Source organism: Notechis scutatus, chromosome Z (assembly GCF_049901735.1).
Source record: "Notechis scutatus isolate UNSWTSFEM ecotype Mainland chromosome Z, rNotScu1.2, whole genome shotgun sequence".
NCBI classification, from domain to species: domain Eukaryota; kingdom Metazoa; phylum Chordata; class Lepidosauria; order Squamata; family Elapidae; genus Notechis; species Notechis scutatus.
Genome location: NC_142025.1, coordinates 69,016,104 through 69,043,778, shown reverse-complemented (window position 1 = coordinate 69,043,778; position 27,675 = coordinate 69,016,104). Strand labels below are relative to the sequence as shown.

General features: G+C 39.0%; 2 protein-coding genes across 6 annotated transcripts in view; one reads left to right on the top strand and one right to left on the bottom strand.

Annotated features, from left to right (window-relative positions):
• SUGCT (succinyl-CoA:glutarate-CoA transferase) overlaps nucleotides 1-8,880 on the bottom strand; it is a 440,323-nt gene extending 431,443 nt beyond the window's left edge. For all 5 annotated transcript variants that reach the window (XM_026674825.2, XM_087947679.1, XM_087947682.1 and 2 more), the window contains exons 1-3: nucleotides 8,638-8,880; nucleotides 3,654-3,705; nucleotides 2,959-3,032 (exon numbers count right to left, since the gene is read on the bottom strand). In XM_026674825.2, the coding sequence (XP_026530610.1) occupies nucleotides 2,959-3,032; nucleotides 3,654-3,705; nucleotides 8,638-8,836 (325 nt within the window). In that variant the 5' untranslated portion in view covers nucleotides 8,837-8,880. The remainder of the gene's footprint in view (nucleotides 1-2,958; nucleotides 3,033-3,653; nucleotides 3,706-8,637) is intronic.
• Nucleotides 8,731-26,963, top strand: MPLKIP (M-phase specific PLK1 interacting protein). Its single transcript, XM_087947690.1, has 3 exons — nucleotides 8,731-8,934; nucleotides 9,928-10,472; nucleotides 23,778-26,963. Exons 2-3 carry the CDS (start codon nucleotides 10,119-10,121, stop codon nucleotides 23,982-23,984), a joined length of 561 nt encoding a protein of 186 aa, XP_087803816.1. The 5' UTR covers nucleotides 8,731-8,934; nucleotides 9,928-10,118; the 3' UTR covers nucleotides 23,985-26,963.
• Nucleotides 26,964-27,675: the final 712 nt, after the last annotated feature.

Sequence of the window (27,675 nt, the reverse complement as noted above, 5' to 3'; positions counted from 1 at the left end):
TTAGCCAGTGAAGCGAAGCTCGCGTGAACAAGGCAGTGAGCAAGGACAGTGAGTCAAGGCCAGGACCGCCCAGGCAGCTGGCTGATGAGTCCTTTGCAGGGTCTGCTCAGACCATTATCATCCCCTTTCAGCACGTCCTCTGGCTCTGTAGGAGACCCTGACATCGATGTTGAGCTAGCCACCGAGGTGTCTACCATGGGCAATTGCAAGGCCTTGGCCAAGTTCAGGCCCACCTTATAAAATCTTTTATTGTTGATAGTAGGGCTAGGACCCGGAGTGGTGCACTGTTTAAGCACCACATCAAGAAAGAGCTTGGGTGATGGTAATACCTCTATTTGGACAGTAGGCTGCAGAAAAAAGGGGTCTCCCTGGGACTGGCCTTCTGGGGAAGGCTCTACTTTAGCCTCATCCAGGGCTAGCTGGGCAATATCCTTGGCCTTATACAAGAGGGACTTAAACAAGGTAGGCTTAAATAATCCTGTAAACACTGGTAGTTCAGGTTTAACGCCTTCATCTTCTGACAAATTAGAATCCCTCACTTTCCCTTCTTCATCTTCTGAATCAGAGGAATGATTGTGTTCTGATTGGTCTATAGTACATGCCTCCTGATATCCCAGCCATTCGCTGTGGGAATAGTGTGAGGCCTGCAAGGCGGCTTCTAGTAAAATCAGTCCTCCCCAGTGGAACTCCCTCCTGAGGCTTGTACAGGTGCTAACCAAGTAGGGCCCAAAATCTGTTTAATACCATCAACAATACCCTGCCTAACAGCAACAGCGGCCACATTTATCATATGACCTGGAACATCTACTCCTGTGTAAACCCCAGGATAAAGACCTGCAGCCCTAGAGGTAAAAGTGGCTTCAACTGGAGGCATTTGCCATATATTTGGCTGATTACAGCCAGAAGCAGAAGATTCTGGCCAAGCAACAGGCCTGTTGCTAGGGCTAGTTCTGCTCAAATCCTGTGGCAGGGAGGAGTTAAGCTCACCAGCCCCATCTGGAGACCAAGCCTATGGCAGTTGGAAAGTAACTATCTCTGTGTCTGCCCTGGCAACATTTGAATGGGGTCCAGACCCTTGGCAAACTGCCTTTCCAGGGCCTCATGCCTCCTCTTTTCCACCTTTTCTTCAGCTTTGGTTTTCTTCTTGTTTGCAATGGCCTTGGCTTTGATTCTGGCCACTGCCTCTTGGGCTGATGATTGGGCCTTAGCCTTTTTCTTGGTCTTTGATGAGGCCTGTCCTACAGCAGGGGAAAGGGCCTCTTTGCAACCTGCCTCTAATAACAGGTTTCTTGCACCCTCCATTTTAACTTCTAGGCCAAGGATCAGATTGAAGGTAGCCTCTGCCTTATCTTCGTCTGCCCCTTCGTCTGCCAGGCAAGCAGAACAACCTGCGGTGAGGCCTTAAATGCAGCCCTTAACAAAGGGCGGGAGACCGGAATGCGCCAAGCTGCTGAAACCGATCAGCTGTTTGGCACTAACCTGCAGAGGCTTTCCATTGGCGTGGGATAGTTCACAGCCTTAAAATAGGGAATTAGCAATGTAGCCCTTATTGCTGCCCGCCCGGCTTGCCGGGATCACTTACATCTCTGATGGCCACTCAAATGCCCTCACCGCTGGGAGATGAAGCCCTTCCCACTCCGTGCAGTGTTGCGCTTGCTCTACGGGTCCCCAGGAGCAGGATTCAAAGTCCAGCGCCAATAACCAATACCAAAGATTGAGAATAAATTAAATTCCTAGTTCTGCTGAAGCGAGAGCGAAGACACGACCAGCTCCGATGAGGGACTGAGTCGAAAGCTAGGTAACCATGGCAACAGAGGCAGGGCTAAACAGCTTGGCAGATTCAGTCCCAAGATGAAGGAGGCAGAGTTTTCCCTAACCTGGACTCTCACAGCAGTCTAACAGAGAAAATAACATTCTTTATTACTGATATCATTGTTTCTTTATGTTTTTTCTAATCTAACATTTATAGCTAATTTTGGATCTACAGTAATTTTAAGCAAATTTGCAGAGCAATACTAACAAATAATATCTTTTGAAAAGCAGGACAACACATGCAGAATTTAGCAGACAGAATCAGGGTAAAGTTTATCATCATTTCCACAAACAGCAGACACTTTCAGATTTGTAAATAAGGATATATTTTGTTTCATCTTCACCATGATGAGCAATATATGGCTTTCCAGTTGTTATTAGATGCCAATTACCATCAACTCTTTTGAATATGCTTCATGATAATCAATAAGAGAAGGAGCACATATTATCCACACCCTTCTTATTGCTTTTCATAATCTTACAATAATTGAGATCATGCTGAGTGACAATTGGGTCATTTGTAGCACTTTACCAAGGATTCCAACCAATAGATCTAATTTATTATCATTTGTCACTCCAGATGAAAAACATGATTATAGAGAAGTTAATAATTGTAGTTCAATTTTTAAAATATTATAAAGATTTAAAATTCTATTTAAACCAGATACTTTAAGCTGTCTTGAATTAAGAAAGAAAAATAAAAATGCTGTAATATTTAGTATTCTATTAAAATGTTATGTACTTCAAGAATTTGAAGAAAGATGAGTTTCATTTCTCTATTTGGTTTTATTTTAAATATTAATGTTTTGAATATCTAAATATCCAGGTTCCCCCAATCTACTCACTCTTAAGAAAAAATTATTGTCAAAACCAAGGATATTTAAAGCCTTGAGATAAAATGTCTTAGATGTATTTAAGTCTTTGTGGAACCGTGACCATTGTTATGACTCCATGTTTTCCAATTTTGAGACAGGATGAAAAATATTCATATTTTCATACCATATTACTATCATAATTTTCACCATTCCCTCATTCTCTAACATTAGTTATTTTTAATATGCTTTTCTTGATAAACTAAAATAATCTGGAATGTAAAAAATATCATCCCATAAGTATCTTTCATATTTTTTAAAAAATCATGTTTACCTGGTTTCTCCACTTTGATTATTTCAGCTCCAAGATCCCCAAGGTTCATTGTGGCAAAAGGTCCTGCAAGCACTCTGCAACATTTCATAATGAAATTGATGCATGTATGTATACATTTATTTATTTTTATAGGACTTATGTGTCCATCTATGTCATATAATTATTCTAGACAGCTCATAACAATCCATAAAACATGGCTAAAAATAAGAGAGCTCTTCCCCCAGGCACTAGACCAAGCACGCTCTCACATCCTAGCTAGCTCAATACTTGAGGAAGTGCCGGGTCCCCGGGATTCTTCACATTAGATATCCCTACAGCAGCCAGCAAAGGTACATCTCTGAGGTCTCATCAAATGGCAACATTTAAGGAAATGGATGTGGAACACATCCATTCAATCTAACCTAGGCAATCCAGCAAATAACAAAAATATTATTTTTTAAAATTTATTAAGAATTTTCCTAAAAATAAACAACAAATAAAAATAAAGGAGGGAGGGAAAGTAAGAAAAAGAGCAAGAAATAAACAAAAAACGAGGAAAAAGAAAAAACTATCAAAATACATTAATTATCTCTGACTTTCTTTCACAAATAATTACAATCTTATTGTCCCTCCCCTAAAAAGGTTAACATTTTTGTCAAAGATTTTTCATGAGATGATTTAATAATTTTATGAACTACATCCAAAGCAGTACAAACCTTGTGAGATCAAGAATCCTCACACCATCAAGTGGCTTCACTGTATCAGCACCTGATTATGAATAGGAAAAGGCTGTTACAATCATCAGTTCATTATTAGGCTGGTGTCCTATTTCACAAAAAAACTGTTCACTTTAATTAGCATAATTTGCAACTTCTAAACATACATCATAAAGAGCAAATTTCTGCAAAGACCAGAAGCAGGGGAAACCGCTAGTAATTTTGACCACGATTATCTTTTGTATTGAAAAATTTCCTTCCTTCTTTCAGAGAGAAATCTTGGTATTTAATCCAATTCTGTCATCCTTTGAAAATATGCTTTTGTTACATGTGCTTATGTTAAAACGTACAGCCTAGTTTTCTTTTAAATATTTTTGAGTGCCTTATTTACAAGGGGAGGCACAATTGTTTTTTCTAGCACAAGAGTATAAATTGGCTAAGACTTTTAAGTGAAAGGGACTATTTGATGAAAGATTTATGATTTAGAATAGAATATTTACTACATTTAAGCATTTATGTATCAGCAAATGAACATTTATGTATCAGCAAATGAACATTTTTTAAAAAATGGAAAATCTAACTGTGCTCAGAACCACATTCATTGTTAGATTAAAAAAAAGTGTATTTTTGGTAGAAAGAAGAAAACAAAAAGTAGCTGAAACAGATAGCTTTATTTGGGAGCTTTATTTGGGCATGGAGATATAGGCTTTTCTTTTTGCAACCTAGCGTAAAATCTAAAATCTATAACCATGTCTTTCACCTAGAGATGAGTTTCAGGATTTTGCAGGACTACAAATCTAAAGGGGAAAAAACATATTTTGGAATGTGTTACAGGCATGCATGTCAACATTTTAAACCAAAAAATTTTCTGGTGAAATTGTGTTGCAGCTGCAAAGCATCTTTTTCCCTTAGAAACTGAACCACTGTATACTTCTGTCTCATAACTTTGATAAAATCCGAGAATACTTGCTTATGTTAGTAATTCAGAGGCAGTTCTAGATGCCATCTGAAATCCTTAGAGACTGTAATACAGCTTAAATTTAGTTTAACTGTTCTATTATACACAAATAGTCCATTTGAAAAAAAACCCTACCTTTTCCTCTTAACCCATGTACATAATTTCTATTTGGAAATCCAAATCCTGCAAACATCATTACCTTTTCTCCTTACCTCTGCTTCCCTCCTGCTTTTTATAACATATTATCTGATTAAAAGTTATGAAAGCTTAAACATTTTTGTGAGCCTTAAACTAATCTATAAGTATTTCTCTCATATAGATTTTTCTTAAACTCGTAGCTGCCTTAACTTTTTAACATGGTTTTCTTCAACCTTTGAAAATGTCCTCCAAATAAGAAAAAAAAAGTTTTAAAAAGTGAAAGATATTTTCCAGGCATCTTACCACTCTTTCAACTGAAGGAAAAAAAGAAAAGAAGAAAAACTTTTTTTTTGGGAAAAAGCTTTGAATTAACAATGCCAAGAGAAAAAATATGAAAGGGGAAATTTTGATTTTATAGTTTTATTAGCTTTGCAGCTTTTCCACCCTGCTGTTTTTAGCTGCTTGAATTGTGCTAGAAATGAAACAAACTGAAGAAATTCTTTTTGGGTTGCAACCTTTTCCTTTACTTGGGCCTTAATAATGGCAAATTATTGTGCCTGGACCATGGTTAACAGAGAAGACATGTGATGGACTTTTCTGAATTTAGCCCATCCCCCATATGACAAAAAATCAAGCGCTAATTCCTTTCACTTTTAGGGGGACAGGTCTTTGGAGGACTGGTTTAAAAAAAGACAGCAGTTTTTCAGGTCACTAGAAAGAAAGGAGAAACTTGACATAACTCTTGTTGATTTCATCAACTTAAGTCAAAAGAAAGTTGATATTTCAAAGTTCCACTATACTTCTTAAAAGAATAATATACTCAAAGAAATAGCCAGCATTTCAAGAGCAATTTATTTAAAAAAGAAAAGATCCAGCTTTTCATATGAGCCAGCAGTGTGCAGTAGCTGCCAAAAAAGCCAACACAGTCCTAAGCTGCATAAACAGAGGGATAGAATCAAGATCACGTGAAGTGTTAATACCACTTTATAATGCCTTGATAAGGCCATACTTGGAATACTGCATTTAGTTTTGGTCGCCACGATGTAAAAAAGATGTTGAGATTTTAGAAAGAGTGCAGAGAAGAGCAACAAAGATGATTAAGGCAGGGGTGGGATTCTACAGGTTCGCACCTATTCTCTAGAACCGATTGTTAACATTCTAAGCAGTTCGTAGAACCGGTTGTTAGAAGAAATTACTGGCCTAATCCTGTAAAAAAGGCAGGAAGGAAACTTTCTGGTGTTGCTTACAGAAATTGCCTCTCCGTTAACCCTTATTCAATTCTTGGCAGGACTAGACTTCCTGTCTCTGGAACTTTTCTGGAGTTTTTTTTTCCTCCTTTGCTGGTACTTTGTGTGGAGTGACCATTCAAAGTTACAATGGCACTGGAAAAAAAGTGACTTATGACCATTTTTCACACTTATGACTGTTGCAGCATCCCCACAGTCATAAGGGGCCAGGCGAGGAGATGAGATGAGTGATAGAGTTGGCCACGCCCAGCCAGTCACATGACCACCAAGCCCTGCCCACCAACTAAGCCACGCCCACAGAACCGGTTGTTAAAAAATTTGAATCCCACCCCTGGATTAAGGGACTGGAGACTAAAACATATGAAGAACAATTTGCAGGAAGTGTGTATGTCTAGTTTAATGAAACGAAGGACTAAGGGAGACATGATAGCAGTGTTCCAATATCTCAGGGACTGCGATACAGAAGAGGGAATCAAGCTATTCTCCAAAACACCTGAGGGCAGGACAAGAAGCAATGGGTGGAAACTAATCAAGGAGAGAAGCAACTTAGAACTAAGGAGAAATTTCCTGACAGTTAGGACAATTAATCAGTGGAACAACTTGCCTCCAGAAGTTGTTAATGCTCCAACACTGGAAGTTTTTAAAATGATGTTGGACAACCATTTGTCTGAAGTGGTATGGGATTTCCTGCCTAAGCGGGGGGTTGGCCTCGGAGACTTCCAAGGTCCCTTCCAACTCTGTTATTCTATTCTATTCTATTCTATTCTATTCTATTCTATTCTATTCTATTCTATTCTATTCATGGCAAGCAGACTGACAGCTCAGTATAAAATAGTTACTCAGAACAAAGAAGAGGGATGGGGGTGAAGGTGGGAACTGGAAGCATTTGTACAAGACAGAGGACCAGACTGCCCTGTTTATGCCAGTGGAAAGAATGAAACACTACTGTTCAAGTAGAGCAATATAATTTCAGAGATTGTCTTTCTAGCAGCAAAAGGGCAAGATGTACAAAAATGTCATCAATTCCTGCTTTTCCAGAATGGCAAGTGGTCTAGCCTTACATTGGAGATTGGGAGAATGGACCTTGTAGAAGAGTGCTTAGATTTGGATCTACTGTTAAAATGTAACCAGCAAACTCTTCTGAAGCAAAGAGATACACAGCTTTTGTGTTTCATACTTGGACATATATCTAAGGGAGCAAGAGCATGGCAAACAATTGACTGGGGCAAGTAAAATCAAATATAGTTTTATTTGTTTTTTATTTAAATGTAATTATAGTTAAATATTGCTGCTATGGGTATTCTACCTGTATTTTGTATGTGTCTGCTTCATTTAGAAAATCTCAATTCAGTGAAACTCTTGAAGGAACTCCATGGAAACACCTCTTCTCGGGGCTACATGAAACCAGTAGGCCTTAGATTATGTAGTTTTGTATTAAAAGAATAATATGCAGACCTAGTAAAGACTTCTGCCATAGGACTTGCACAACTTTTCTGATTTTGCTAGAATACCGGTTTAGATAAATCAATTTTCTAACTCAGTAAGGCAAATTTCTCATTAATGAAAAAGGAATCAGATTAATCGCAGCATTGTTAACCACTTAAATCCATTATCAAACATTCTCTGCTGTCTCCATGAGAAGCCCCAGCCTCAGTTGTTTAGGAGAGAGATCAAATGGGTCACCTGCTTAAATTCCTAGAGAAAAAGTGGGAATAAAAATTAATAAAATAATAAAATTAATAAACAAATTATGTTGAAAATGTCAATCTCTATTACAAAGCCCACTGCAGTAAAGATTTCCACAAGCCAAAATCAGCTCCTGATGACTTCAAAGTCACTTAAGTCCATGGACACATCTTTCAAAAGTGTTTGCCATTGCCTTATTTTCAGATGTTTTTCTCCAATTTCTCAGATGAGTATACAACATTAGGATCTCATTAACAGTCTTCTAGCCAAATACTGTATAGCCAATTATTTGCTTAGCTTTTTCAGACCAAACAAGATTAACTATCTGTTGTGACTTAACTGGACATAAACCTGTGTTAATAATTTAATTATTTTCTTGCAATGAATATTTAAGCCATTCTATGTATTTAATGTAATCTGTAAAAACACTGTAATTTAATTAGAAATAATTCTCCAGCTAAAGCAGGTTATTTTTAGGTAGCAACAGTAAGCATTATTTTGTATTCAATATGTCCAGTTACACTCAGCACACATTTCAGAGGTGATAACCTACAAAAAGTAAGCAAAGATAACCCTAACTTTTTTTTCTAAAAATCCTATCTTTTGCTGACAGAGGACTAGCCCCGACACACTCTTTGGAAATTTTGGTTTTCAAAGATTTTCATTTCCAAAATAAGATTTGCTGAACTTCTCCCAAATTTGCAACAATTATGATCTCGTTTGAATTTGATTAATTATGCGCCATCGAGTTGTTTCTGGCCCCACCGACCACAAAGCTAAGATTTTCTTCCTGAATCGCTTCAATTTATTATATTCTGTTGCAAATGAAAGGTTCCGAAATGGAGTTTCTCCTGAACGCTTTTCTCTAAGCTCTTCTTTGCTGCGGTATACAGCGCCTTATAAAGTATCACAATCTTCGGCAATGCCTTCACTGAATGAAGAATGTTAAAAATACCTGGATGGAGGCAGTTTCCCTGCTGCAGCCCCCTGAAACTGCCAGGGCAGGAGGGAAGTCGCAACAGTTGAGGGAAGCCCAGGGGACCGAGAAAAGAGCCGACACCGCTAACCAGCGGAGAGCATAGGGCTTTCCTCAGATGATCTATGGCGCGACTGCTTCTTCCTATCGTAGGCCCCAACATGCCGACAGCTGACATTGGCCGACCAGCGAAGTTACGGGAGGACTGATATCAGCACTCTCAAAAACTTTGGACTCTTGTACCAAGTCTTCAGAGGCGTCCACTTCGCAGACGTGGTGGGTATCTTGTTTCAACTTCAGCTCAGTCCCGGGGGGCGGGGCGGGCGGAACGGGCAGTGAAAGGACCTAAGCGCGAGCTTTGAAACTATGTCTTGGAAGTTGTGTAATCAGTGGCAGATTAAGACTCACTGATGTCCTAAGTACTGACAAATCTTGGTGCCCTACTCCTTCGTACATTAAAGATTTTTTACAAATCTTCGTTGGTTTTTCTTTCTTAATTTTGTGGTGCCCCCTTTGGGCCTGGTGCCTAAGCACATGCTTAGTCTGCTTAATGGTTAATACACCACTGTGTGTACCAATAAATGGTTCCCGACTTTCCTTGTTTTAACGCTTTTGAAGATCTATCCGTTTTAGGTACATTTAGGATGGAATAGCCTGCAAGCCTGAGGAAAAATCCTACTTTTTTTCTTGAGGCAACTACATGCCAAAGCAGATATTGTTTCTCCCAAGTTTCCCCGTAACCGGGAACAATCCGTTCCTAACACCCATCACCCACGGCGAACCATAAAAGGGACCTTAGAAGGAAACAAAAAGAAATACAGAAAAATAACGTTGTAGTTTTGCCGCCCTCTTTTAGTCCCCTTCCAGACTGATCGACCAGCAAAATGTGAAAGAAGGCTCTTACTACAGTTTAGCCTCGCAGCCCAAGCACACACAGGTCGGAAACTAATCCCTCCAAAAATCAGTCACACTTTCGTTCCAAAGTCGAATACGTAGATTGCGAGGTCCAAATATTGCGCGATTTCAAGAGAAATTCCGTACCAAGAAAAAATTGATACTACTTGGAAACGTAGCAAAAGGTCAACATACAATTCCAACATACACGTTAAAGGAGAAACCCGCAATATAAATTAATAAATATATCAATTGTATTCAATTATATTGAAACTTTAGATTTCTACCGCACGCCCGTACTGAAAATTTTAATTGTATAAGTGTAAACCCATCTAGATTCGACTAATGCATCCTACATGTTGCAATGTCGTTAAGAACAGGCAAGTCAAAAGTCTCGATTTCTACTAATTCACACCGAAGAGACGTCAAGCTTGCAGAGCGAAACGGAAGACGCTCGGCGGAGCAATTTCGAAAGAGGGCTGCAATCGAATCGACCCGGAACTCCTCCTCCTCCGGACTAGGCGAAGGAAATCGGCAGTTGCTGTAGGAGCATCCCCGAGATCGCCATGTATCGGCAGGGCTTTCGGTCTCCCACCCCGCCGTCTTCGAGTGTCTCCGGGTTTCTGAGCCCTGCCTCTGAAGGAGCCTCTCCACAGGGTTACCGAAGCCCTCGCCACATGTCGCCTTATGGATCCCGCTCGCGGCCGTACGACACTACTCCTCGCTCTCCCCGCTTCCAAATGTGCGGGGATAGTGGAAGCTGGTTTGGAGGCTCGGCGGCGGCGCTCACACCACGTAGGCCCCACAATGCCAGTCCCAGGCATCTGGGCTACAATGGCGGCAGGTCCCCCGGAGAAGCATTTTACCAGCTGCAGCCCTTCAAGCAGCCGCCTTCGGGAGGTTACCAGAGATACAATCAGGTATTTAATGGGGGTGGGGTGTAGACTTAACCCGGGTCATTAATGGCGCGCCTGAAATCAAGGGTCCTTGGTGTTTTTTGAACTTGCATAGAAGTGTGCATAGAATTTTGCACGCCTTTTTGCACGCCTGTTTAGTATACAGTCGGCAGACATATTATATTCACTGATGCCTTTTAACATGAGATCGCAATTGTCCTGAATTCTGATATTCTAAATACGTATAAATCCCAGAACTCACTATAACAGCATTGCCAAAAAGGCATTAAGAGTTGTTAATCTAATTTTACGAAACTTCTCCGGAAATATACAATGGTAACTAGGGCATACAAAACCTTTGCTAGACAAATACTCGAATACAGCTCACATGTCTGGAATCCCACACTATATATTGGACATTAATACAATTGAGCAAGTCCAGAAGTATTTCACGAGAAGAGTACTACTGTGCTCCCGACAGAATACCCTATATCACCTGGCTTCAACCTTGAACTACATCGCCTATGATTGAACTTAAGTATAGTGCACAAAATTATCTGCTACAATGTCCTACCAGTCAATGATTACTTCAGCTTCAACTGCAACAATACAAGAGCACACAACAGGTCTAAACTCAATGTTAATCGCTCCAAACTTGATTGCAGAAAGTACGACTTCAGCAACAGAGTGGTCAATGCCTGGAATGCACTACCTGACTCTGTTGTTACATCCTCTAACCCCCACTCCTTTAACCTTAAACTATCCACTATTGACTTCACCCCATTCCTAAGAGGTCTGTAATGGGTGTGCATAAGTGCATAAGTCCTATTGTCCCCATTTATTTGTACCTATTTCCTGTATTCTTATTCATGTTTATACTTATACCTATTATCTTGTAAGCAATTGACAAATCAAATAAATAAATAAATAAACTAATAAGTTGCCTTTACGAATAAATGGGTTTCTGTTAAGCTGGGGCTCTGAGAAAAATGTCTGCAGAAAACCCTGAGAATACTGATCTTTCAAGGCCTGGAGGATCCGACCACTAGATGTGTAGAACAAACCTAGGCAATCTATTCTATAAAATACATGCTGGCCAGGTTTATATACTATAAATACCTTTGACAGTTTCTGGAGTGACTACTCTCTGAGAAAATCAGGAAACATCCCCATTTTGAAAATGAAGGGTTTTTCTGCCTCACTATCTTTCAACAAAAACAAAGTATTCTGCATCCTGTACAGATGCAGATAGATAAACTCCACAAAACATCCATAACAAAGTACTTTTATTAGTTCATCAGGTATACTCATAACATTTGTAACGAAGTGCTTCTTTAATGACCAATCCTTTGCATATCTGTCTTGTAGGTAAAAATATGTTTATCTCCTATCCTTTTTCTTCCATCTTGTAACGATAGAAGTAGAACAGTTACCACGAGTCCATGAGTTCAGCCAAGAGTGAGGAAAACTCCCCCAACCCATCGAGGTTCAGTTTAGTGGATTACAGATGTGGTCATGTGACATGGACTACATTTTCCAGGATACCTTAACTACATTTACCATGATGCATTCCCTTAAGGGAACAGCTCACAATTGCTACCTAACTATCCAATTCCCATACACTGGCTGGACAGCACACTCCCCGCCTGGAATTGTAAATTTCACTATTAAAAGAAGAGGGGGAAAAAATTACCTATAAACTAAGATAAGCAGTAAACAGTAATACTAACTGAATAGCAGATAACTATATAACTAAGATAAACAGCTTGATAACTAAGAAAAACAGTAGACATTAATAAAGCATCAAACAAAGCAAAGCATGCAAAGCTTGAGGTTCAATCTTCAAGTTCAGCCCTTCTCCGCAGTAGCACAAGGTCGGTGACCGGTCTGGTGTAGAGCTTCTTGGTGAAGGTCTGATGGTCGCAGGAGGAATCTAGTGACCTCACCATCAGGACATTGACTTTGCAGATAGGCCACATGTTGCGATGCACATCCTTGTCATTCAGCAAGGATGAGGTTGATTCTTTGGTCTTCCATTTATGGCGGTCTTGTAGGGTAGACAGGTACTCTTGCTTTCAACGGTTCCAAAAGTGTTGGCAAGCTGTTGAATTTGTCTCCATTGTTGTTTGCACAAGTCCTTAGAATCAAAGTTCCCTAATGGCGTGGGCCAATCACCCGTCTTTTGAGTTAGCAAAGGCAGCTGGAGTGAGAATGGTCGGATTCTCAGGATCCGAAGAGACTGGAACTAAAGGTCGACCATTTATAGTGGCCACAACTTCTGCCATAAAGGTAGATAGAGTCTCGTGTCAGTTTAGGTGCTTTTGCCAGCATCGAATCAAGGATCCAACGAGCTATTCCAATCATGAGTTCCCATGCTCCTCCCGTGTGAGATGCGTGGGGAGGATTAAATATCCATGTGCATTTGTTAGCTTTAAGGTAGCCATCGAGTGGCGAGTCAGGGTGAATGCCATCTTCAATTTATAGTTCTTTACAAGCGCCTACAAAGTTGGTTCCACAGTCAGATCTGAATACCTTGACTGGGCCTCTGTGGGCTTGAAACCTTCTCAGGGCATTGATGAAGCAAGAGGTGTCCATAGATTCGATGACTTCGATATGGACCACTCGAATACTGAGGCATGTGAAGAGTACTGCCCATAGTTTGCTGTTAGCTTGACCACCCCTGGTCCGTGTATACACAGACCAAGGGCCAAATACATCGAGGCCTACATTGGTGAACATTGGGTTGGAGCTCAGGCGCTTGGGTAGGTCAGCCATCATCTGGTGTAGAGTCTGGCTTTGTTGCTTGCGACAATGGAAGCAAGACTGCAGAACAGTTGTAATACATCTTTTGGCGCCTACGATCCAGAGTCCACTCACTCTGAGGGCACCTTCTGTGAAGTGGCGGCCTTGATGATGGATTAGTTCATGGTGGTGTTGTACTAACAGCTTCGTTACATGATGGTTAGCCGGAAGGATGATGGGGTACTTGCTGGGTGAGTCCATTTCAGCTTTGTGTAGGCGATGACCTCGCAGTACCTCCTGGTCGTCGAGGTAAGGGTTCAGTCTCAGAAGTGGACTGGATTGTGGTATGGGTTTCTCTGCACTCAGGCATCCGTATTCCGACGGATGTGCATCTTGTTGCACACTTCTCAATATTCGTCTCTCAGCATGAGTACAGTGGTCTGGGAAGTATGACTTGAAGACTTGCTGATGACCGAGGAGATGGACGACTGTGCAGACGAGCACAGTTATTCCCAGTACGAGAGGTTTCCATCAGGAGAAGCATTCAAAACAAGCAGGTTTCAAGGGGCCTATCTTCTCTCGTTGAAACGTCTTTGCTAGGCAGACGACTGGAGGGACAACCGGTTCTACCTAGCCACGCCATCAAGTGTGTGAGTATTTCATCGGATTTCAGGCGTGCAGCCTGAATGGGGCGCAGGAAAACTTTCTTCCATAGGAGATATTCGCCGCCTGGCTCATCAGAGAATTTGTATACACCGTTAGCGGCCAAATCTAGCTTTCCTCTGCTTACTGCCAACTCTCTCCAGTAGTCAGCATCGTCTGTAGAGTTGGGTTGAGGCATTGACATAGAGGGTAGGTTCAAGTTGTATGTCAACAATGGGATGTAGCCTTTCTCCCAGTGCTTATGGAGGATGTTGTTCTGCCATTCCAGAGGCGATGGTGGAGCTTCACACTGCTGTGTAGGCTGGCCGCGGTTATCTTGTTGTGCCTGTGAGCTTGGGTGGTGTGGAGGTTATGGCTGGAATGGTACTGCTTGTGGATTGAGTGTGGCAGGTGTCGTTGGTGGCATGTCTACTTGTGGAGAAGTCGTCATGATCACTGGTGGGCTAATTTGCTCACCTGGCAGTCCATGAGACGTTAGAGTAGGGTTGCTGGTGCTGGGAAGAGAATCTTGGACCTTGGTACGTACAACATCAGTTGGGGAAGGTTCGCTGTTGATGTGAAGTGAATCTCATACTTTAGGTCGTACAACATCAGTTGCGTAACTGACGTGTAGAGTTTGTGGTTGACATTCCTCCCTGTACTCCCTTGGTGGTGGGAGACTTCTAGATATCAGAGGCAGTTCCACCTGCTGATTTTGAAGCGAGTGCTGCTCATCCACGTAGGCCTTGACCCATGTATCTGGGTTCTCTTCTCCCAACTCTTCGAGGTCGAAGTTGAGAGAGGCAGCTTTGGCCGCCTTCTGCTATGCTGTGGCTTGTGCTGTTTTCACTGCCATCTCTATTGTTCGAGTAACTCCACTTGGGCCTGAGCTTTGGCCATTTCTGCTTATTGATTGGCCTGAGCTTTGGCCATTTCAGCTTTCTGCCGTATCACCTCTGTTGTAATACATAAATCTGCCTCTGCTGCTGCAGCTTCAACTTGGGCTTCTACAGCTCGTTCGGCGTAGCTGGCTGCCTTGGAGGCCTTAGATGCGCCGCTACGACGGGAGGATGCTCTGGAAGGATGATAAGAGCTGGCAGCAGAGAATTGGCGCAAGACATTGGAACCTGCCTGTGATCTAGCAGATTTGGGATGGAGGCAGGAGGGTTTCTTAGAGTGGTGGAAAGAAGACACATGTGATCGAGGAGCAATATTGGATGTGGCCTACTCCCTTGATGCTACTTCCTGCCAAAGCACGTTGTGGAGCGCTGCCTGGAGTGCTGTCTTGCTTGCCTCGACACAGTCTTCACGTTCCTTGTAAAACTCCTCGAAGCATTGGACGTGTTGTAGGAGTTTGGGGTCACCCAGTGTTGACTGGACTTGAGGTTGTCTTCGCTGCATCTCCACCATGCGAGAAGGGCATTTAGATCAACTAGCAATGTGCAGTTTCTTGGGGGGCAGCTTGTGTTTTGGGGCATCACAGATCTTCTCAAGCTCCACCCAGGAGTCTGTGTAGCGGCTTCTCCCAGTCGTTCCTCAAGTGTTCTTCCATGGGTTCGGTAAGCTTTTTACTCTTTCTGAGGTTGTAGGCTTTCGGAGGTATCACTGCTTCCATAGAGATTTGGACATCTGAAACTGGGTTTCGGGAACCAGGCTCCCATGTTTACAGCAAGGGTGAGTGGAGGATTTGAGACTTCTGGTACTTCAGGGACATCCGTCATGGCTGAAGCAGTTACCATGTTTCAAATTGGTAAAAGGTGACTTTTGGAAAATTTAGTGATTTTCCGTGTAATTCCCTTTTTTTGTACTAGGGTGCGCTGCAAGCAGGTAGCAGAAAGTAGAATTGCTGCTGGATTTAATACTTGAGCACGTAGGTGGCGCTGCAGAGTCTGGGCAATGCTAGCACAGCACACAGTATGGCAGTTTCTAGGGTGCGATGTGTGCTTGCTACACAAGGGGGCATTAGAGGTTGCGTAGCAAAGTCTGAAGACTGGATGGCTAAACGCAGAAATATGCATGGAAGACACTGTTGCTACGCCCATGTTAGGTTGCAGTTAATCCTGGAACCTTGAATTAAATTGATTAAATTGTCCACAATAATTGCAAAAATACTCTGGTCAAATTTGAGAAACTGTAAAAAAAAAAAATCAAACTCTGGGAAATTTCTCCTTGAGCCTCAGATATAGCTGTGGGCTGCTTTGCTTAGGTCTGTTAGGTTGCAGTTAATCTTGGAACATTTATATTAAATTGATTAAATTGTCCACAATAATTGCAAAAAGGGCAAGCACGTATTGGTAAACTCTGGGAAATTTCTCCTTGACCAACAGATGGTGCTGTGGGCTGCTTTGCTTGAGTCTGTGGGGGGTGGGGTGAACTCCAGAGGAATTTATTGTTTCCTTTCTGGAAGAAAAACCAATCAATCAAATACAACACTCCAAAGGTTTGCTTGCAGTGGTATAAGTTTTTTTTAAAATTGTTTAATAAAGATAGGAGAACTTGAAGAAATTTTAAGGTTTTGATCAGAAAGAGAAATTGTTCCTTTTTAAAGCGTTGCTAGGATTAGACTTCTTTGCTTTGAAGATGATCTGTCAGTAATGAATTATGACCCCCAATAAAACAGACAGAGTAGTTGTAAAAATAGCTGGAGAGGCTTCTTTTATTGCCTCTGAGCTGGAAAAATGCAAAGCCTTTCAGTTGAAATGAGCAGGGCAAAGTTAGTTTTTTTTTCTAGAAATGCCAGTAAGATTTCTGAAACTTTCTCATTGCGTTTGGAAAGGGCTTGTAATTGGATGAATACAGGGATGGATGAGAGATACTTGGCCCCTCCCTTTCTTTTACAAATTAGTTCTTTCTGAGTTAGGAGTTGTAATTTGAAACACAGCACTTCTTTCGCTGAAGAGAAAAGGAGGGGGAATTTGCCCCTTCCTGACTTGATACGAAGACAAAGGAATCCTGCCTCAGTAAAGGAAGGGGGGGGGGAAAGGATCGAAGCAGGCAAATTTGATTGCCTTTGAAAGCCAAGGCATAGGATATTTGAAAAGTATCTTGCGTAAAAGGGGAAGGGAGGGATTCTTGTCCCTCCCTGCAATTCAAACTGAGGCACAGAACTTAGGATTCCGCATTCACTCCTGGCTTCAACATTACTTTGCTTTATCACAAATCCAAATTAACTGTCTTTATACTGATGGGCTTCAGGACTTCAAATAACCATCTTTTTATTATTCTGTATCCTGTACAGATGCAGATAGATAAACTCCACAAAACATCCATAACAAAGTACTTTTATTGGTTCATCAGGTATCCTCATAACTCACATTTGTGACGAAGTTCTTCTTTAATGACCAATCCTTTGCATATCTGTTTTGTAGGTAAAAAGATGATTTATCTCCTATCCTTTTTCTCCCATCTTGTAACGATAGAAGTAGAACAGTTACCACGAGTCTATGAGTTCAACCAAGAGTGAGGAAAACTCCCCCAACCCATCAAGGGTCAATTTAGTGACCAATTAAGATTGCAGATGTGGTCAAGTGACATGGCCTACATTAACTACGTTTATCATAATGCATTCCCTTAAGTTAGCTCACAATTGCTACCTAACTATCCAATTCCCATACACTGGCTGGACAGCACACAAAGATAAAGGATTTTTTCCTTCATTTGTTTCGGTAACCCCATTCAGACCACAGTTGAGTTCCAAACTTCAGACTGAGGATGTATGTAAACTATCAGTATACACAATATACACAATATTGATTGATTCCACTCTATGAGAATAAGCCTTGTTGGACACAGGACCTTCTAACTTCTAAATAAACTTGCACGTACTGAAGATTTCAGCTCTAAATTTGCACTCCACTGAATTCCTAACAGAAAAAAATAGGATGTTCAACCAGTTTTGCAAAATGATAGTAAATACTTGTGATGATATGTGGGAACTTGGAAGATGGAAGAAAAGACCCATAGCCTAGATTAGGGGTCGCCAACCTTTTGGACCTCAGGGACCACCAAACTCATAATTTTAAATCCCAGGGACCACTAACTGGTTGTGTGGGTGTGGCCTATTTTGTGCATGTGGCTTGGTCATGTGACTGGCTGGGCATGGCTTGTATGTAAATATTATAAATATAAATACTGATTTTTTTCTAAAAGAGCAACTTTTACTCAAAATCAGGCAAAGCAGGCAGGCAGATTGAGTTGCTCACAGAATCGTTGAGTTATCTATCTATCTGCCATCGGCTACCTGAATGTCACATAAAATTTGCTTGCCGTGAGTCTGCACTGAATAATATAACCTTCAGTCCTAACGGAGGTTCGGCTGTGCTTAAAAGCAGAGCTGAAGATCTAAAGACTAGCTAGAAAGCAAGAAATCCAACCATTTTCTGCTTCCTAGCTAATCTAAATCTCCTGGCACAGCAGAATAGCTGATGGTCGGAAAAAGGAAAAATAGCAATTTAGCAGGCAAATTTGCCAGGTAAGGAGTGAGTGGGCGGGGAGAGTTCCCGTGGGCCATGTAAGCAGCGCAGCCTTGTGTTTCTGCGCAGCCTGGATTAATTGCTTTGGGGGTTGCTCTGGGGGTGAGATTTTTTTGCGGCCCACCAAAATTTTCTCACGGCCCACCTGTTGGCGACTTCTGGCCTAGACAGCCGTCTGAGAAGAGGCATCTTAGTCCACAGGAGAAAAGGTAGAAAACAATGCAGAAGGAATCTCCTTAGTTTTTGGAGACTAAAAAAGAGAAGTTTGAACTAATCATTTATGAAGATTCTTAATCATCAAAGTCATGGTTGTCCCAAAGATGCTTTTCAAAAGGCAAGAGGACTTTCTTGGTTTTTTTCCTTTTCACCTCATCCAAAAAGCTTCTTCAGTTCTGACTGAATGTTGGGGAATAGAATGTTCTTTGTATTCATCTGGTTCTTAGCATTCTGAAGATCAGTCAGTCATTAATTCTCTGAGAGTTTGAGTCCACTTGGGGATTTATCTGTTCCCTCAAGTTCACCTAAAATCAGAGTGCAAATGAATGTGGAACCTTCTTGAGATTGCTGAAAGGACTATGTTGTAGACAGGAGATATAGGTGGTGTGTATCCCTCTGCCTCTGTTGACAGAGGGCTGTTAAATTTTAACATAGATGCTATTTTTGACTCCTCTTTCAAATCAGTAGTCTTATCTATCCAGAATGTGCTTTGCTTCAAAACTCCTCAAAATGAGTGACATTTGTCTTTCAAATGCAGATGGATCTTGCTGAATCTTGTCCTGGTGGGTTTGTTTTCCTTTGTTGTGCCATGTGTTTGTGAAGTGGTTGTTTTGTTTCTCCAGTGTAGAGATCTGGACATGTCTCACTGCATTGTACTGCATATACCACATTGCTCAGTTTGTGTCTGGATGTTTTATCATGGGGTGGACAAGCTTCTTCCTTAATATATTCTTCGGTTTAAAGCATGCGTGTATGTTTTGTTGATTGAAAATCCATAGGATTTTCAGATATTCTTGCAATGTATGGAATGACAGCATTGCTTTGCTCTTTGTTCTTTTCTTTATATAGAGCAGTTCCTGCTGGATCTTTTTCTGCATTTGATGAAGGTCCAGTTGGGATAGCCACAAGTTCTGAAGGCTTCTTTGACATTTTTAAATTTTTTTCTTTTTTCTCTTTGCCGGTCCCAAACCTTCAGCCCAGTGGTATAGAGTTCTGATCATTCCCATTTTGTGATCAAAAGACTTCCTAATGCTTTCCCCCCACCCGCGGACTCAGCTGCTTCTTTTTTTTTTTTTTTTGAAACAAATTTTATTGATTTTAAAGACAAACAAACCATCGTTAACCTTTAAATACATAAAACCTCCATTATTAACTTTACAAGTCAAATAAAATATTATTTTATACAACATCATTCTGTTTTTCACCATTTCAATATCATCTTCATTCCTCTCTGTCTTGTTTAATTATTCTCATCCAACATTCCTCCGAGGTTTTATTAATTCTCAAAGAAAACATAGACACACAAAACACAAAAACATAAAAAACTTCTTTTAAGAAAGTAGTTTGGCCCCAGATTACCTCTCTTTGTATGGACTTCAATTAAATTCGTGCTCATCTTATATACCATTACCTATCTTATTTACCATTCTATATCTTCTATATAACTTCTCGCTTTCACTCTTCTTATTTCTATTTTATTTAATTCATTTTAATTTAAATCATTATATTTATATTTTTGTCCATTCTCCAAATTATCCATTTATCTCATTCCCTAGAGCAAATTAAAAAAAAAGAATTTCTCCTGAAATCACTGATCAAGGTATGATGCCTTTCTATCCTCCCCCTAAAAATATTTAAAATTCCCAATCTGATTCTGCTTAGTACATTCAACCTACTAACCTCTAAAGAGAGAAAATAATAAATCCATAATAATTAATATAATTAAATAATAAATCTAAATTTAAAATCTTATAACATTCCAATTGTCTATTTCAAGAAACAAGTGCTACAATAATGAGTTTATAATAAGATCAAAACAACAGTAAATTAAACTTTTTAATTAAACTCAATATTTTAAACATTCCTTTTAATCTTTTATTAAATTTTAAAATCTATCATTACTAAACATTTCAATATTTTAATCTTTTATTAATTCTTATAACATTTTAGTTTTCTATTTCTAATACGAATACTACAATACCATCTTATGTATCTTGCAGAATCTTCTTTTTAAAGAAATTATACATTACCCTTTATCCCTAAACAAAATTCCTTTTTTCCCATCTTGTTTTATATCTTTGTGGCTTTTCCCTCCCTTTTCCCTTCCTTTCTTATCCCACCTAACCTTTTTCCTCCCCTTTAGCTTCCCCTCTCTGTTGTATTCCTTTCTCCTTTTGCTCAATAACATTAACATTGAGTTGGTTTTGCATCTTATTTTTCCTTTCTTAAGTATTTTTTTAAGTCTTAAGTCCTTCATTTTCCTTCCTTTCTTTCTCCTTTCTCTCTTAACTAAATTTTTAGATTCATTGAAGATGGCGTCGTCGTCTTCTTCTTCTCCTTCCATTTCCTTCATCTGTTGTTGTATTTGATAATTAACAAGCGCCATTTCTAAAAAGAGAAAGGCTTCTTTCACAGCGTCCTTTCTTTCTTCATATTCTCTAAGTTCATCAACAGATAAAGCCATTCTTTATTCTTCTTCTTAAAGCAACCAAAATGTTTCAAAAATTAGAGCAATTCCCCAAAGTTCCAGAGAGAGTCAATCAGTCCAAACAATACACAAAGTTCTCACTTTCTTCCTGGGGAGGTATCAAAGGGAAAGGAAAAAACCTCCAATCTATACTTTAAAGTTTATTGCAGTTCTTTTTAGTTAGCAACGTTTCAGCAGATCTCATCTGCCATCATCAGGCTTCTGTATTGTCAATACAGAAGCCTGATGATGGCAGATGAGATTCTGCTGAAACGTCGCTACAACTTTAAAAGAACTACAATGACGTGGGAAAATATACCCAACCAAGCCGAACACCATACATGTAAGTACCCTAAAAACTTAAGAAAAAATATATATATATATATATATATATATATATATATATATATATATATATATATATATATATATATATATATATATATACATACACATACACATACACATACACATACACATACACATACACACATACACACATACACACATACACATACATATATACATACATACATACATACATACATACATACATATATATATATATATATATATATATATATATATATATATATATATATATATATATATATATTGTCCTCTTCCTTCCCACTTAAAACAAGAAGCCAAGTTTTTACCTTTTATAAAAACAACAGGTTTCTCAATGGCCATTTGTTGATTCCATAAGGAAGGAGAGTGAACTTTCCCTTTCAGCACTCAATTTTGCCGCTTGTAATCCTCCTCTGAAACGAAGTGTTGTTCAAAAAACCATAGTTCTCAGGATTAAACGCCTCTTAAAATCCTGGGTCAGCCAAAAAAACTTTCTCTTGACAACTTTCTCCTCTCTTCCTCCTGCTCAATCTTGCCCAGCTGCCGGCTTCTTTGAGGCGGCCATTACAGACCGCTGCTTGACAGTCTTGGGAAAAGGGGGTTTTGCCGGCTGGGAAGGGGGTCTGCAACACCCCCAAACCCCTCACCAGCTCCCCCTTATCTTCGTGGCAGCCTTAGCCTCCAGATCTGTGGATCGGAGGCACCAAAGCGGCTAGCGCCGCAGGGATCGCGCAGGATCGCAAATCCCTGCCGCTAGCGAAGCTGCTTCTTACAGACCAATACCTTAGGCTTCAGAATTTCCTCCTGTCTGCCAAGGTCATTCCCACATTCCATTACAGTTATATGACTGTAGAAAAGGTTAAAATAATCCCTCTTATTCAGTCTGTCATTTTATTTCAGAATTGGCCAGTAACACAGATCTTTTGAAAAGTCACATTTATCTAGCCAAGTATCAATGTAGCCTAGACACAATAGAAATTGACTAAAATAAAACAAAGTTTTATAAAGTATATAGCATTTTTTCTAAAATTATAAGAATGTTGGAAGTAAAAAGGTAAGTCATGCAATTTAGATAAGGCAATTAAATTTATTTATTTATTTATTTAGGAAATTTATATGGCCACTTACTCACAGCTAATATTTAGATGACGCCCTCATCACATTCTAGATCACAATACTATAGGACTATAATAATTCTAAAAGGTTCAAAAACTTTGATTCACCATTGTTCATTTCTTAACCAGATGTCAAATGCCTTGGCAGTATTATACAATTAACTTAAATAACATAGAGTTGTTACTTTAAAGGTAGAATTATGAACATGGGATATATGCACAAGATAATTCATATTGTTTAGTGAACAAACTTTTAATGAGTAATAAAAATAAACCTTAAACCAAGGCCATTTTTTTCACAAATTTATTTAAAACTTTATTCACGGTAATTATGAACAGGATCATCGTCCTTGAAAGGCAGCAAAGATTCTGAATCTTCTACCTAAAAAAATTATTGTTTTGTTTAAATGTTGTAGATATGCAGATATAGAGATGAAATACAGGAAATTATTTTATACTCATACTCATGGTATGTTTTATAAGAACACAAAAGATTTCACGAGTATTTTGTGCTGTATCTAATAATGGCAAAAGCTGAATATAGGTGTTTTGCATGTAAAGCTTAGTACTTCTTTTATATTTAATGTCTAGGTTACCAAGTCATGGGTAGAATAAGCTATGACTTAATAAACATAATGTGTGAGCTAAAATATTATCCACAGCCAAAAAGCAGTGTGTTATTCCAACTAATGACTGGCTTCACAGAACATAATAAACTAAAACCATACGGAGTGCACTATAACCCCTCATTTAGTGACTACAATCCATTCCTTAAATCAAAAGCAAAATGGTCACTAAGCAAATACAAGATAGAAAAAGATACTGCAAAGATCCCAATCTCCTGCAATCTCATTTAGAGGCAGCTATTTGAGAATTATTCTTACTCTGTTGTGCATTCTTGTCAGGCACTTAGAATAACTGGTATTGTGTATAGGAACATCTACACAGTGCTAGACTCTCCCAAATCGAGATGGGAGATGCCACTAAAGGTTGTGAACTATAAGAAGGCTTAAAATCCTGTGGGATTCCAGTTTCAGATAGTCAGGCACTAGCCAACCTGTCAGACATCATGGTAATTGACAACTATGTATTTACTTTTTAATATATTCATTAGGCATTCACCATCTCAACATTTTTCTTTGGTTATAATTTTCCAAGTGGGAATATAAAATAACAGCTAGTAACTAACGTGTACAAATTACATTTTTAGGGGGGAATGGAGGTATTGAAGAACTTATATAAAGCTGATACTGAATGCAAAATATATATATACATATAAATTTTAATTTCATTCTTTTCTTTTGCTTCATGACTTTTCTTGAAGGGATCACCCCGAATATCGACTCCATTTGGTACACCACATGGAAAAGAGAAAACACTGTCCAATGATGTTGTGGAGAATTATTATAAACCTTCAATGCTTGAAGACCCATGGGCAGGCCTAGAACCGGTGTCTGTTACTGATGTTAACCAACAATTCAGCCTTCAACAAACAACACATTGTGGTAGAAAAGGCAGATATTTCAGCTAAAGAACTCTATCTATCTTAGAATCTATCTGCTGCCATTCTTTCAACCATATTGATGAGGAATGATAAATTCATAATTCACTGCAAGCCTAAAGCTGTTTTAATGTGGAGGCAGGGGATAATATATTGATAATCTACAGATTGTTTTTCAACCTTCAACATAAATTTCATTTTCCACTTACTGGGGGAGGAGGTATTGTTGTTCAAACACAATACATCTTTCAACCAATCCAGTGGTCACTACTAATCAAGAATGAGCTAGGCACAAATTCATCCAAGCTTCTTGTCCACATATTAATAGGATACAGATCAAAATTGATACAATATACAATAAGCCATTGTTCCACTATCATTCTTAGCATTACTAATGAAAGTTATGTGACTTTAACAATGAATATAAGCAAGATTATCTGAAAAGAATCCATAAAGCTTTCAGAGTTCACTTGCTGAGGATCAAACAGGTTGGGATATTTGCTGTTATACCAGGAGTCTCATGTCTAAAAAGTACCTCTGCCTGATGATCTTCCAGAGCCTAATCAGTGCCCCGATTCAATCCAGAATGAGTTTCTTGAGCAGTGAATACATAAAGGAGAAAGTGAAGAAAAACAAAAATAGGCTTTCTAATGAATTCTAAACTATACTTAGAAATATTTTGTTTTTCCTACATGCTTCATCATCTGCAGATCTCTGATAAATAAGGAAATTGGTTTTGTATGGAAGTCTTAATAATTCAAGGTCTAGCCAACAATCAGTAATTGATAATGTAACCAGTTATCAAGGCATGGCTTGAAGGATTAGAGTCATCAGTAAATATTGCTCCAAGAGAGATACAGAGAATGCCAAGCTCTTTAGAATCTTAATCCGGCTCAGCCTCTTTGCAGGCATGGGCTGGTCAACTATTGTAACTTGACCAAGCAGTCATACATTGACAAAACACTAAATTCTAGCTCCTGTAATCACTGAACATTTTTACTACAAAAAACAGGTCTACAATGTATCCTAGTAAAAACAGATTTTGTGAGACAGACATAATGGTCAGAACAGACCGGTTTCAGCGTAAATGACAAGATTTGGAGGTGTCCACACCACTTTCAAAACCAATTTTACCAGCTCAGGCAGAGGTACTTTTTAGACATGAGACTCCTGGTATAACAGCAAATATCCCAACCTGTTTGATCCTCTAAGTCAGGGGTGTCAAACTCATGGCGTCATGTGACATATCACAACTTTTTTCCTTCACTAAACAGGGTGAGCGTGACCAGCAAATGAGGCATCCAGCCTGTGAGCTTGCAAGTTTGATACCCCTGCTCCAAGTCCTAATAAGTCTTATTAAGGCTTTGTTTTCCCCACACAGAAATTTAGTAGGACAGTCTTAATTCAGATGACTCCACTCAATTCCTTCATTCAGGTCTCAGTCACAACACCTCAATTCATTGCTGGATCAAGTAACTTGGTTTCAGTTAGCAGCAGCAAGCATTGACCAGGAAAAAAGAACGTTTGTTAATTGACCTCCTCTCCCCTTGGCTGATGACTCATCATCAGACCTATTGAACTTTCCCATACTGTACTATAGGAGCCTTCAATTTTTTATAAATTAAAAAACCAGATAAACTTTTTAATCTTTACCATCATCTCAACAATCAAACACACCTAACTACCCAACCTCATCTACTGTCAGTCAGTTTTAATCAATTATAGCTCTGTGATAACTTCTACCAAATAATGATAATCACAAAACAAGAATCCTTATTCACATTTCTCGTCTTCAGTTGTTACAATGATAAGCATTGTGGATGGTTCTCAAACATTTTGGCATCTAGACCCTTTTTCATTCTTAAAAACATTTTGATACTTATGCTATAAGAAATTAAAATTAGAAATGTTAAAATATTTATTTGGCTTTATGGACTTCTTCAAAGGTTATTGGGGATCTCCAGGGATCCCCAAAGCACACTTTGAAAACAGTTCTAGTTCTTAACCACAATGTCCTACACAATTTCAAACATCAAGTCTTCCTTCCAGTTTTAAAAATATATTACTTAGAAATATTTTACTGTTTATGCTAAAATCTACTATGAAATTTATATAAAATGCCATGAAGACTTTAGGGAAATATTTTAGTGCAGTGACGCTGTACTGTTGAACAATTTTAATAGTGCAAGTGTATTTTCAGAATATGATCCATAACAATATTGAAAATATTGCTAACTTTATAGTAAAATACATTTAGATAAAGTACTTAAGTTGAAATTGTGTAGAAAAAATCATAAGTTTAAAAGTGAAATAAATTACATAAATCTTATACCTATTCAATAATTTGCTGTATGCAAGTTTCTATTGCATAGAAATCTATTTTAAAATGGTTAATGAACTATCAGTCTGACTTTGTTAATTTTAAAATGTGAATTAAGCTCTTAATGAGAAATGCAAATTGTAAGTTTCAGTCTTTTTTGTTTAAAAATATTTACATTAAATTAAGTATTGTTTGGGTATATAGAATAACTTTTAACATTTTCTGTTCAATTTTACTAAAAGATACATGATAAATTTGTCACCAATTTGGCTTATTCATTTATTATTTTATTTTAGATGATTGATTAACTGTGATAGTATTTTAAAGGACACATTCTGATTATTTAATCCTAATGAAGGAATTAAATATATTGACTGAAAATCTAAAGAAACTGAAGGGTTATTATTCAGCTATAGACAGATAATACCCAAAAATGTTTTTCTCTGGTTCAGATACAAATTCTCAAATGATTTTCAGAAAATGTCTTTGAAAATATCATACAACCATATTTCTCTCCTGAAATCAAATTTGTGAATATCAGTTATTGATTGTCTTGAAAGTTTCTGAAATCAATATATTGATTTTTTTCAGATAAAATATAAAAACCATTTTAAGAGTGTAGCTGCTTTCTTAGTATTACAATTAATTTTAATGTAATCTTAGAATTAAAATTTGCCTATCAAATCAAATCTTTATTGTCAATTCATAACATGTGTACAATGAAATTGAATGAGTCTCCCTTGATGCAGCCCCCAAAAAAACAAAATATATCTCAATAACTCAATAAATGAAAGAAATAGAGTCCCTAAACCAAATAAGTAATAACTAACACACATTCCCATATACCTATATGTACATAACACAGTGGTGACATTCAAATTTTTTTACTACCAGTTCTGTGGGTGTGGCTTGGTGGGCATGGCTATGTGGTCATGTGACTGGGGGAGGTCAAAAGACAAACTCATTTTCTGGAGGAGGAGGGGGTTGTACTAGATGACCTCCAGGTACCTTCCAGCCCTGGATTGCTATGCTGGTTCAAAGCATCCTCTGAAGCTGCGTCTAGTGCAGGGGTCTTCAAACTTAAGACTTGTGGACTTCAACTCCCAGAATTCCTCCTCCAGTCATATTAGCTCAGGAATTCTGGACGTTGAAGTCCACAAGTCTTAAACTTGCCAAGTTTGAAGACCCTTGGTTTAGTGCAGTGATTGCCAATCAGTGGGCCGTGGGAAAATTTTGGTGGTCTGCAGAGGAATGTCACTCCCAAAGCACCCCCCAAAGCAATTAATCCAGGCTGCATAGGAACACAAGGCTGCACCACACACATAGCCCGCAGGAACACAAGGCTTGCGTCGCATTGAGAACAACACGAGGAGAGGAGGGGAGAAAGGGCAAAGGGGGGAA

Bases quoted from the DNA above. Each gene is read 5' to 3' on its own strand.
- MPLKIP (XM_087947690.1), top strand. From the start codon at position 10,119: ATGTATCGGCAGGGCTTTCGGTCTCCCACCCCGCCGTCTTCGAGTGTC. The intron at 10,473-23,777 runs GTATTTAATGGG...CTTTTCTTGAAG, and splicing joins GTTACCAGAGATACAATCAG to GGATCACCCCGAATATCGAC.